Source organism: Bos mutus, chromosome 7 (genome assembly GCF_027580195.1).
Source record: "Bos mutus isolate GX-2022 chromosome 7, NWIPB_WYAK_1.1, whole genome shotgun sequence".
In the NCBI taxonomy this organism is placed as follows: domain Eukaryota; kingdom Metazoa; phylum Chordata; class Mammalia; order Artiodactyla; family Bovidae; genus Bos; species Bos mutus.
Genome location: NC_091623.1, coordinates 91,487,648 through 91,499,229, shown reverse-complemented (window position 1 = coordinate 91,499,229; position 11,582 = coordinate 91,487,648). Strand labels below are relative to the sequence as shown.

Here is an 11,582-nt window from a genome sequence, read left to right as displayed (position 1 = left end):
CGGAGAAATCAGAGCAGGAATTGACTGGCAATGCTTTTATGGCATTGGCTAAGCATGGCCCCGCCCCTTGTATACGCAAACCTATCACGGGGCTGGAGCGTCCGAAGCTGATTTGATAGGATTACTTGGCCGGAAGGTCTAGGGCGGATGATTGAGTACTAGCCGAGATGGCGGCGGCTGCAGCGATTCGTGGGGTCCGAGGCAAATTGGGTCTTCGTGAAATTCGTATTCATTTGTGCCAGCGCTCGCCCGGCAGCCAGGGCGTCAGGTGAGGCGCGGCCCAGTGAGGCGGGTGGGGTTCGGGGCGCCAGGGTCATGACCTCGACCTCCCGGGTGTTTGGAGAGGCCCGTGCCCACACCGCACGCGCGGTTCTCTCTCCTGCCCCGCAGGGACTTCATTGAGAAACGCTATGTGGAGCTGAAGAAAGCGAATCCCGACCTGCCCATCCTCATCCGCGAGTGCTCGGATGTGCAGCCCAAGCTCTGGGCCCGCTACGGTGAGCGCGGGACGCAGGGAACCAGAGACCCCGGTGGGGGAACGAAGGTTCCAAAAGAGAAAGAGCCGCCCAAGGTCACACAGAAACCTATACAGGGACTGGGACTCAGGCTTCATCTTTGCTGTTGATCTTGATGCAAATAAGGAAATATACACTCGCAGAGTTACAGAGTGTTTGTATCCAAGTAACATGTGGAGGCGGGCCCTGCCCTGCATAGGAATCGTTTTTGTAGTTCAGAACAGGCTTCAGTTAGGGGAGAAGAGATGCTGGTCCAGCCCCCCAACGTAGGTCCTTTTAAATTATCTATGGTCAGTGCGGGTCCAGGTGGCATATGGGAATCGCAATAGTAAATCCTAAAATAATGCTGTGTTGACCATTTACTGCTAGGCCCTGTGTTGTTGTTGTTTTTTAATATAAATTTATTTAATTGGGGGCTAATTACTTTACAATATTGTATTGGTTTTGCCTGTGTTGAGTGCTTTCCTGTCCAAATCTCTTGAACCTTAAGTATGAGGGGTGGATTCCTTTTTCTCATCTTTTAGAGATTAGAACAATGAACGAACAATTGTATGGAACATGCCTAACGTTATTCAGCTAAGATGCATAACACGGTTGAGCTTTTACATTTGTTCCCCAATCCTAGACTGCACTTCTGCCAGACTTCAGTAGCTGGCTCTTCAAGTTACAATTTAGGTAATCTTGAAGATCTGAACTTCAATATCACCTCCTCAAAAAGGCATTTCCTGACCAGTTATGTAACATTGCCTCTTTACCCTATTTCATTTTACCAAGCATTTAGTAACATACTGTGTCATTTTACCACAATTTGAAAACTACCGTCATGTTGCCTGAACATAGAGACACAATAAATATTCATACTTACTGAATAATTGGGCTTCCCTGGTGGCTCAGATGGTAAAGAGTCTGCCTGCAATGTGAGAGACCCAAGTTCGATCCCTGGGTTGGGCAGATTCCCTGGAGAAGGAAATGGCAACCCACCCCAGTATTCTTGCCTGGAAAATTTCATGGATGGAGGAGCCTGCCAGGCTACAGTCCATGGGGTCGCAAAGAGTCAGACACGACTGAGCGACTTCACTTTCACTCACTGAATAATGGTATTTTTAATCACAGCTTTTAATTACACTTTGCCCTAGGAATGTCTGGAGGAAGGCAGGGAGTCACACCCAGGGCAGATTGATTTTAACAGTGCAGCTAACTGCAGTATGCCATGCACTAAAAGTTGTTTGCAGGAAAAAAAATTTTCCTTCTGAAAGCTAGTAGACTAGAGGAGATGGACACACAAATAACTTTAGTTTATGAACTACAGGATCCATTAAAAGGGCACAGTTAAGAGGCAGGCCCATGTAATACTCTGTTCACAATGATTAATACTCAGTGCTACCATGCCCCTTAAAACCTCCCTGAAACACTTTCCTTTCCATTATGACCACCCAGAATGAGCCAAAATTCTACTTAGACCTGGGCTTCCAAGATATGTTAGAGACCCACTGGATAAATTCTAGGCATGTCAAATATATTTTGGTCGTATCTCTTTACTACCCTTCCTATCCTACCAAGAGTGTAAGTGGAAGACTACTTTGGTAGCCTGTACAGTGCAGAGTGAATAATTAATAATCCTCCTGTCTCCTCAGCATTTGGCCAAGAGAAGAATGTCTCTCTGAACAACTTCAGTGCTGATCAGGTAACTAGAGCCCTGGAGAACGTGCTAAGTAGCAAAGCCTGAAGTCTCCACTGAGGATTAAAAACAACAGCCCCAGAGTCTGGGCTCTGCTGGACTGAGAACAATGTGGAGAAATGTATTTTGTTCTGTATAAAGATTGTGCTGAAAATGCTGTCTAAAAATGATCTGATTCGCATCCCACCAACTACCCATTATTGTGCAACCATCTGAGGGAAAGCAGTTGAATATAAAAATAAAACTTATTTTATTCTGTCCCATCAAAAGCCATGAGTCACTGAATCAAAAAAAGGGAAAGAACAAGAAAAAAGGAGGTTCCAGGGACCTATATTAAGTACACCACACTGAGTTCCATCTGGTCCTCTTGCCTGGACAGTGCTGGGTGAAAGGGGAGGAGCTGGGATCCAGAGGTCCTGGCTTAGGCTTAGGTGTAGGAGCTGAAGGCATGATACCCTTATGGTTCTAAACCCCCAAAGGGGCTCTATGGGCCAGGACACTGGGGAGTATGGGAGATAAGGAGTGGAGTACATGACTTTCAGAAGTCAAGTCACCCATGAAGAGCTGTCTGCTGGAGAGCATGCACACGATCCTGGAGCTGTGCCACCTCCTCATGCCTTTGTAAGGCCTGCAGCCCTGACTGCTGCAAGAAGGCCTGGGCAGCCTAAGAGCAGGGAAGAAAGAGATTTAACACTGGGTCCCTGAGCTGCAGCACACAAACACCACAGCCTTGAGTTAGCCCACCTCTTCTTGGAAGAGTGCATTCCCAAAAAGAAGTTTGATTGAACCTGGAGCCCACATAGGCTAGCCAGGCCCAGAGAAATGACTAAAGACTGTAAGGAAGGGGGCCATGGTGGAACAGGGGGACTGGGGACTAAGGCCAGAAACCCACCCCTGGCTGATAGAGGAACAGCAGCTGCAGCAGCTCCAAACTCTGGCCTACTACTTCAGTGTCAGAGAGGGCCAGCGTGTCCAGCAAGGTGGGGAGCAGGAGCCCTGGCCATAGATGCTGACAGTAAGCGGGACCTTTCTCTGCAACGTTGCACAGAACTGTGAGCACCTGCAGACAGAAACATGTACACAGTACCCACAATGAAACCCAAAGCTGGAATGGAGTGCTGACCACATGCCCAGTCACCATGCCAAGCACTCTTAATATGCATATTCTGTAATCCCTTCAGGCACCCTCTGGTAGGATTACTATTCCCAATTATAAATGAGGAAACTGAAGCTTAAGGTGGTTAGCTGACATGCCAAAGGTTAATAACTAGTAAACTATAGTTTAGGAACTCATACCTAGACTGCTCTGTGATTGATGGTCTGGCCCTGAAGGAATCCATACCACACCACCTGCCAGCTCTCAGCTCAGGGTACTTCTGAGGGCTCAGGTCTGCTCCTACTGTTTTACACTTAGGCCACCATATCTTGGACTCAAGGGACCCGAATACCTACCAATACGCTCACCACATTAGACACTGACAGCAAGTGCAAGAGGGGCTCAATCAGATCCAGGGAGATCAAGGAGGTACAGAAACTAGGACTGTTTGCTAAAAGGGAAAATGTCAGAGTGAAGTTCCTCCAACTCAGGCATGAAACCAACCCACTCCCAATCCTACCCACCTCAGCTCAGACCAAGAGGAAATATTCCTAGGAGCTAAAGGTCCAGGCCAAGGCAGATCGTGGTGCTTACCAGTGAGGTTGTTAAGGAGCCAGAGGCCCTCAGGAAGCAGGCTAGGCTGTTTGTGGAGAAAGAACTGCAGAAGGATAAATAAGGCTGCCAGAACACGCTCATCTCGGAGTTGCATTGGCCCTCCCACAGTCTCTGCTGCTGCCTCTGTCAGCAAGTTGCTTAGACACCGAACAACAGGGCATACCAGCTGTAAAGACAAGTAGGGATTGGTTTAAAGAGGAAGGGGCAACCTGCACACGAGCTGGACCTGAATCAGAAGGTCACCCAGATATTGACCTGTCCACATACCAGCTCCAGTCCTGCATCCTCAGTTCTCTGGACAGCTGCAGCCAAGTCCAACAGCAGCAGCCCCAGGGTGGTTAGAGCCCCCTGGGTGATGAGCAGGGCATTGTTGACCTGGCTGGGCAACAGGAAGCAAGCAGTCACTACTCAGTCAGTCCTACCTTAAGCTGGCAAACAGCCTAGGTCTGTGTGTTCCCTGGGCTCCAAGAAGAGAGGACCAGAGAAGAGACTCATCCCCACAATTCCAGAAACTAAAGCCTGAGTGTCATGGAAGGAAGCCCCAGGGGAAGTCTGTGGCACTTTCCCAATTACCCTATTACCTGCAGATGATGTAGTGAAGGCACCAGGCAAACTCCACAGCTACCCCAAGGTTCAGCTTTGGGCCAGGCTGTAACAGTTGCAGTATGTGCTGGGGGAGAGTAGAGCCCAGGACCAAGCTGTCAGTAGAAGCAGAGCGGTGAGTAGGAACCATGGAAGGCAAGATGTTAATCACTGTTCCCAAACCCGAAGAGCTGGTGGGAAAAGTGCCCAAAACCCAAAACTCTTCCCAGTCAGGCGCATGGGGTTGAAATGTCCAATGCGTTGGAAACAAGACTTAGTCAGGCATCCAGGGGCTACACTACCGAGTAGGTCACACTTGCCTACACATGAGTTTTACTTACGGGATGATCTTCTCTGGAGCTTCCTTAGCCTGCAGAAGCTGGGACAAGGCATATCCAAGGGCTTCCAGCACAGTCAGATGGGGAGACTAGAAGCAGAGTAGGGATCTGACTCTGGAACCTAGGCCATAAGATTTCCTAAGACTTTCAATCCCTTAGCACAGAGAAGAGGCTGGAGCTGCCTAACCAAAGCAGGTGGGGCGTGTAAGGAGATGGGTACTCAGGAGGAAGAAAGGAGGTGGACACTCACCTGGATGCAGGCAGCCAAGGCTGGAACAATGCCTTGAGGCAGAAGCTGCCTTCTCACAGCCTCACTCTCCACAATCAGGTTACCCAGGGTATACAGACAGAGCTCCTGAGAGCAGAACAACAAAAGCACTGGACTTGGCCTCCCTCAGGATCTCAGGCTGGGGGTGGATGGGGTGGGGGGGCAAGGGTGGGGGCTGGGGTGGGAATGGGAAAGATGAAGCATCCCAGTCCTTGAGAATCTGGGCACAGGGGAGTGGCAGGTGATGGTGCATGTATGGCTGTGGCTGTCAGGGAACCAGGCTTTCCTCTTTAACCTACCTGCCAGCTCAAAATGGACCCAAAAGCACAATTTTTAAATCCAACCCAAGAACAAGGTAGGACAGAACAGGGCTTACTATAAAGTCTGAGCTGTGACCGGAGAGGTAGGTGAGAAGGTAGGAAGTGGCTGGCAGGCAGGCCTCAGCCACCGCAGACTGCTCAGAGTGAGAGAGCTCATGAAGGCACCGAGCCGCCTCAAGCTGCAGCAGGGCCTGGTTGCTGGTCAGGAGCCCAACCAGGGTCCGAATGCTGCCCTCCAGCCTACATGAGTGAGCACCAGAGTCCTTCTCAGCTAGCAGCCCATTCTCTCCGCACCCCTGTCCATCTGCCAGAGCCCCAGCCACCCACTCACATCATCCACACTGACCTGATGAAGGTCTGTTGTGTCTCAGGGTGCTGCAAGCCTCGACGAAGGCTGACCAGAGCCCTCTCCCTCTCCTTTTCCTCTGTGCCCCGCTGGGCCAACCGCAGGAACTCCTGGATCTGCAGAACAGGGCAGGGAAATGAGACATGGCAACACATCGATCCCAGATAGCAAGGCATGAGTTCTGCTCTACTTCACCTGTGAGCCCTCCAATATGGCACGATCCCTAGAACCTGTCATTCAGATTATTATGGCTAATAAATGCCAACCCTGCAGTAGAGTGGACAGAAGAGGGAATCAAAACTGTATTTAATACCAGCCCTGCCACTTAATCTACAGGGGACTAAACCCAGTGTCTCACCTGAAAAATGGGAGTAACATCTACTTCGGTGTTTTACTGGGTTATTTCAATAACATTTAAACCTATCAGCCTGGCATAACCTACCCCTCCAGCCATTGTCCCCATACAACTGACACTGCAACAACATTTATCGTAACATGACTTGTGTTTTCAGAGAAGGCAATGGCACCCCACTCCAGGGGAGCCTGGTTGGCTGCAGTCCATGGGGTCGCTACGAGTCAGACACGACTGAGCGACTTCCCTTTCATTTTTCACTTTAATGCACTGGAGAAGGAAATGGCAACCCACTCCAGTGTTCTTGCCTGGAGAATCCCAGGGACGGGGGAGCCTGGTGGGCTTCCATCTATGGGGTCGCACAGAGTCGGACACGACTGAAGCGACTTAGCCGAAGCAGCAGCAGACTTGTGTTTTTTAATGTTTCCAAGCTTTTGCAATATCCATCCCTTCTGCCTGGGATACCATCCACAGGTCCTCCACTTCCTTCAGATTTCTCTTCTCACTGCCTCTGGGAAGTTAGTTCTTTCTGGTATCCTTTGAAAGACTCAGTTGTTTCTACTGTGCCTCATGTTTCCTTCACCACAGGTAGGAGCTCATCTGTCTCCTTTAATGGGTTGGGAACATGTCAAAGAAAGGGACTCTTTTCTTTTTTGTGTACCTGAGTACCCAACATAGGTGTCTTGGTACAAAATAGACACACAATGAATAAATGACGTAACTTAGGTATAAGTTCATCATAAACTATACACATAAACATAGGGTATGCCTGATGCTTACTACATGAATAAATGACCTGAAATAAGTTCTTTTGTTCACTTATTCCATAAATGCTGAGCATCTACTATACACCAGATACTATATAGGCATCTGAATTTTCAATGATGACAAATAAGATAAAGTCTAGTAAGAAAAAAGGTAACAAACAAGAAAATTATTAACATTACATTCTGCAGACCTACTTTAGATGCAGCAAATGCAAAGGCCTTAAGAGAATAACGGGGCTGGTATAGTGTTCCAAGAACTGAAAAGAGGACAATGTGGCTGAAATGAGTAAACTGATAAGATTACAAATGGCAGAGGTTATACTATGCTAGAGTGTGTAGATCACAGGAAGGATTTTGGACGCATCTGCCTGATGTGTAAAGAATGAATTTTTTTTAATTAATAGGAGGGTAATCACTTTACAATATTGTGGTGGTTTTCGCCATACATCAACATGAATCAGCCACGGGTGTACAGGTGTCTCCCATCCTGAAACCCCCTCCCAAAGAATGAATCTGAGAGAGGCAAAATTTCAGTAGATGACCTGTTAAAAGGCTTCTGTTAAGTATGCAGAGAAGAGGGTACTGTCAATTTTGACGGCAACGCCATGTAAAGACTTAGGAGGCAAAAAAAAGGGGGGGAGGGGAGGACTTGATGATGTATTGGTGTGGGGGTAAGGAAGAGAGTTGTCAAGAATGATTTCCTGGTTTCTGGCTTGGCCCACTAGACAGATGGACAAGCAAATGGCAACCCACTCTAGTATTCTTGCCGGGAGAATCCCATGGAGAGAGGAGCCTGGCGGGTTACAGTACATAGGAGTCACAAAAAGTCGGACAAGACTGAAGCAACTGAGCACTAGACGGATAGAGATGTTGAAGGGTCCGCGTTCAGGTTTGGAGACAACCCTCGAGTACGACAGAAGGAATTTGCCGCCTAGTGGGTGTGACTGTCATCACGCATCCTGACCGCTCACCTCGGCTTCTCCGAGGATCACGACCACACATCCCCCTTCGGCTTCCTCCGTAGCTTCGTCTCTCAGCAGCCTCTTGCTGACCAGCTGCTGCTCCCTCCGCGCCTTCCGCAGTGCTGATGGGAAAGGAGCCGGCTGAGCATGGGAGGAGAAACCACAACCCAGGGGCTCGTCCCGTTGCCCCATCCCCGACCGCCATAACCCCATCCTCCCGTGTTCCCTCGCCCACCCGCACCTGCCTCCCGCTCCCGCCGGCGGCACCGTAGCTCCTCCACTCCGCAGCCTGACGACCTGAGGAGGCCCCGCCGTCCGCTCCACATGATAGAAGTGGAAAAATTCTGCACGAACTGGAGAGCCAACAACTTTACCCAGAGATCCACAACCGAACACAGCCGGCGCAGGCGCAGCGCAGGCCGGAAGGGGAGGTGCCAGTGGACCCGGCACGAAGCGAAGTGAAGGCGGGGCGGAACGAGGGGGCGCGACCACAGGCCAGCCTTGGCGAAGCGGCGAGAGGGTGGGGCAGACAGAGGGAGGGAAGATGCAAAGACAGGATTGGGTGGGGCGAAGGCGGGGAGGGGCCACTAATTGAGGGATGGGACCTTCAGCCAAGCGAATTTCAAGTAGCAGTTGTGGCTTTGGGCTTCTTTGGTGGCTCAGTGGTAAAGAATCCGCCTGCCAATGCAGGAGACATAGGTTCGATCCCTGGAGAAGGGAATAGCAACCCACTCCAGTATTGTCTGGGAAATTGCATGGACAGAGGACCCTGGCAAGCTGTCCCTCTGCCTTCGGTTTTTCGGCTTCCGACACTGAAAACCCCTGGCTACTAGTGTCAGCAAACACAACCTTCCCACCCCTAACACAATCTAAAAGAACATTCAAAACTACCCTGAGTTCTAGAGGAACTTCCCTGGAGTCCAGGGGTTAAGACCCCACGCTTCCGCTGGGGCCGGCGCGGTTGGATCCCTAATCGGGAAACTAAAATCCTGAGTGCCCCTTTAAAAGCCCCGAAAAAAAAAAAAACTACCCTTGAAGATATCGAATGCCATTTCACCAATAACAATGATTCTCAGTAATGAGTGCTAGCTAAACCCTGGACGTTGCCATGACAATTATCCCCATTTTCAGTTCAGTTCACTTCAGTCGCTCAGTCGTGTCCGATCCTTTGCGACCCCATGAACTGCAGCAAGCCAGGCCTCCTGTCCAACACCAGCTCCTGGAGTCCACCCAAACCCATGTCCATTGAGTCGGTGGTGCCATCCAACCATCTCATCCTCTGTCGTCCCCTTCTCCTCCTGCCCTCAATCTTTCCCAGCATCAGGGTCTTTTCAAATGAGTCAGCTCTTTGCATCAGGTGGCCAAAGTATTGGAGTTTCAGCTTCAACATCAGTCCTTCCAATGAACACCCAGGACTGATCTCCTTTAGGATGGACTGGTTGGATCTCCTTGCAGTCCAAGGGACTCTCAAGAGTCTTCTCCAACACCACAGTTCAAAAGCATCAATTCTTCTGCTCTCAGCCTTCTTTATAGTCCAACTCTCACATCCATACACGACCACTGGAAAAACCATAGCCTTGACTAGACCTTTGTTGGCAAAGTAATGTCTCTGCTTTTTAATATGCTGTCTAGGTTGGTCATAACTTTCCTTCCAAGGAGTAAGCGTCTTTTAATTTCATGGCTGCAGTCACCATCTGCAGTGATTTTGGAGCCCAGAAAAATAAAGTCAGTCACAGTTTCCCCATCTATTTGCCATGAAGTGATGGGACCGGATCTTAGTTTTCACTCTCCTTTTTCACTTTCATCAAGAGGCTCTTTAGTTCTTCACTTTCTGCCATAAGGGTGGTGTCATCTGCATATCTGAGGTTACTGATATTTCTCCCAGCAAGCTTGATTCCAGCTTGTGCTTCATCCAGCCCAGCGTTTCTCATGATGTACTCTGCATATAAGTTAAATAAGCAGGGTGACAATATACAGCCTTGACGTACTCCTTTTCCTATTTGGAACCAGTCTGTTGTTCCATGACCAGTTCTAACTTTTGCTTTCTGACCTGCATACAGGTTTCTCAAGAGGCAGGTCAGGTGGTCTGGTATTCCCATCTCTTTCAGAATTTTACACAGTTTATTGTGATCCACACAGTCAACGGCTTTGGCATAATCAATAAAGCAGAAATAGATGTTTTTCTGGAACTCTCTTGCTTTTTCAATGATCCAGCGGATGTTGGCAATTTGAGCTCTGGTTCCTCTGCCTTTTCTAAAACCAGCTTGAACATCTGGAAGTTCACGGTTCACGTATTGCTGAAGCCTGGCTTGGAAAGTAAAAATCCCAATTTTACAGGTGAGAAAAATGAGACAAATACAATTATGGATCACTGTTCTGCATAAAAGGGAATGGCATTATTTTTGCAATAAAGTAATTGTTTCATCAACTTTGAGCGCCACTAATCTACTAGGTAATGGGGAAACACTGGTGAATTAAACACCATGTTCCAGGGAATTCCCTGGCAGTTCAGTGGTTAGGACTAGGTGCTTTCACTGCCATAGCCCCAGGTTCAATCCGCCCTCTGGAACTAAGATACCAAAAGCTGGGTGGCGCGGCCAAAATAAAAACTGTTCCATACCCTCAAAATCTGAATTGTGCCCAACTAAGCCCTACATGGTTTATTTCCTGCATACCTCTCCAGTCGTGCCTTACTCATCTCTCCTAGGATTTTTGTTCCCTAAACAAGCCTTGCACTCTTTTCTCTTCTGGGCTTCTGCACAGGCTGTTCCATTGTCTAGAGCCCAGTTTTTGCCACCCCACCTCTACTAAAACCAGCCTCCTTCCTTTAACTAACACCATCCTCAAGATATCCACTGCCCTTCTCAGAAGAACTGGACCAGGCCCCTGTTTGACAGCATGTAGCACCATACACTTCTTCATAACCCTTTTCACAGCTGTCATTGTTACAGTATAGTTTTTTGATGTTTTCTCCTTCCAAACCCCCTTCACAACTCCAAGAGAGTAGAGTCCTGGTAGCACTTAAGAATTTTCATTGAGGGAATTCCCTGGTGGTCCGGACTCCAAACTTTCACTGCTGAGGACAGAGAGTTCAGTCGCTGGTGGGGATCTAAGATCCTGGGCAAGGTGTATGCCAAGAAAAAAAGTTAAAGAATTCTTAAAGAAACTGCTGATCTTTTGAAATTAAAAGACACTTGCTCCTTGGAAGAAAACCTATGACAAATCCTGGACAGCATATTAAAAAGCAGAGACATCACTTTGCCAAAAAAAGTTCGGTAGTTGTGAGAGTTGGACCAAAAAGAAGGCTGAGCGCCAAAGAATTGATGTGTTCAAATTGTGTTGCTGGAGAAAACTCTTGAGAGCCCCTTGGACAGCAAACAGATCAAACCAGTCAATCCTAAAGGAAATCAATCCTGAATATTCAGGAAGGACTAATGCTGAAGCTGAAGCTCCAATACTTTGGCCACCTGATGCAAAGAGCTGCCTCATTGAAAAAGATCCTGATGCTGGGAAAGACTGAAGGCAAAAGGACATGGGGGCAGCAGAGAACAAGATAGTTAGATAACATCACTGACTCAATGGACATGAATCTGAGCAAACTCTGGGAGTTAGAGAGGGACGGGGGAGCCTGATGTGCTGCAGTCCATGGGGTTGCAAAGAGTCAGACACAACAACAATTTTTTGAAAGCTACTACTTAGGCAAAAGTGCAAGTAAGAACAAATCCAGGAAAGAAAAGTGTTCT

General features: G+C 48.5%; 2 protein-coding genes across 5 annotated transcripts; one reads left to right on the top strand and one right to left on the bottom strand.

Annotated features, from left to right (window-relative positions):
- Positions 1-109: 109 nt before the first annotated feature.
- Positions 110-2,347, top strand: NDUFA2 (NADH:ubiquinone oxidoreductase subunit A2). Its single transcript, XM_005900199.2, has 3 exons — positions 110-268; positions 391-497; positions 2,150-2,347. Exons 1-3 carry the CDS (start codon positions 168-170, stop codon positions 2,239-2,241), a joined length of 300 nt encoding a protein of 99 aa, XP_005900261.1. The 5' UTR covers positions 110-167; the 3' UTR covers positions 2,242-2,347.
- A 79-nt stretch (positions 2,348-2,426) lies between these two features.
- On the bottom strand, positions 2,427-8,271 carry TMCO6 (transmembrane and coiled-coil domains 6). Of its 4 annotated transcripts, XM_005900200.3 has the most exons (12): positions 8,081-8,270; positions 7,849-7,961; positions 5,759-5,874; positions 5,469-5,652; positions 5,075-5,179; positions 4,828-4,913; positions 4,486-4,602; positions 4,172-4,283; positions 3,884-4,070; positions 3,646-3,740; positions 3,086-3,253; positions 2,427-2,857 (listed from the first exon to the last, which is right to left on the bottom strand). In XM_005900200.3, exons 1-12 carry the CDS (start codon positions 8,163-8,165, stop codon positions 2,744-2,746), a joined length of 1,482 nt encoding a protein of 493 aa, XP_005900262.1. In that variant the 5' UTR covers positions 8,166-8,270; the 3' UTR covers positions 2,427-2,743. The 4 variants fall into 4 exon arrangements, 2 of the variants coding, with proteins under 2 accessions (XP_005900262.1, XP_070230571.1); XR_011464833.1 differs by lacking the exon at positions 3,646-3,740 and having other exon boundaries at positions 8,081-8,271; XM_070374470.1 differs by lacking the exon at positions 4,828-4,913 and having other exon boundaries at positions 4,172-4,279; positions 8,081-8,271.
- Between the last annotated feature and the right edge of the window lie 3,311 nt (positions 8,272-11,582).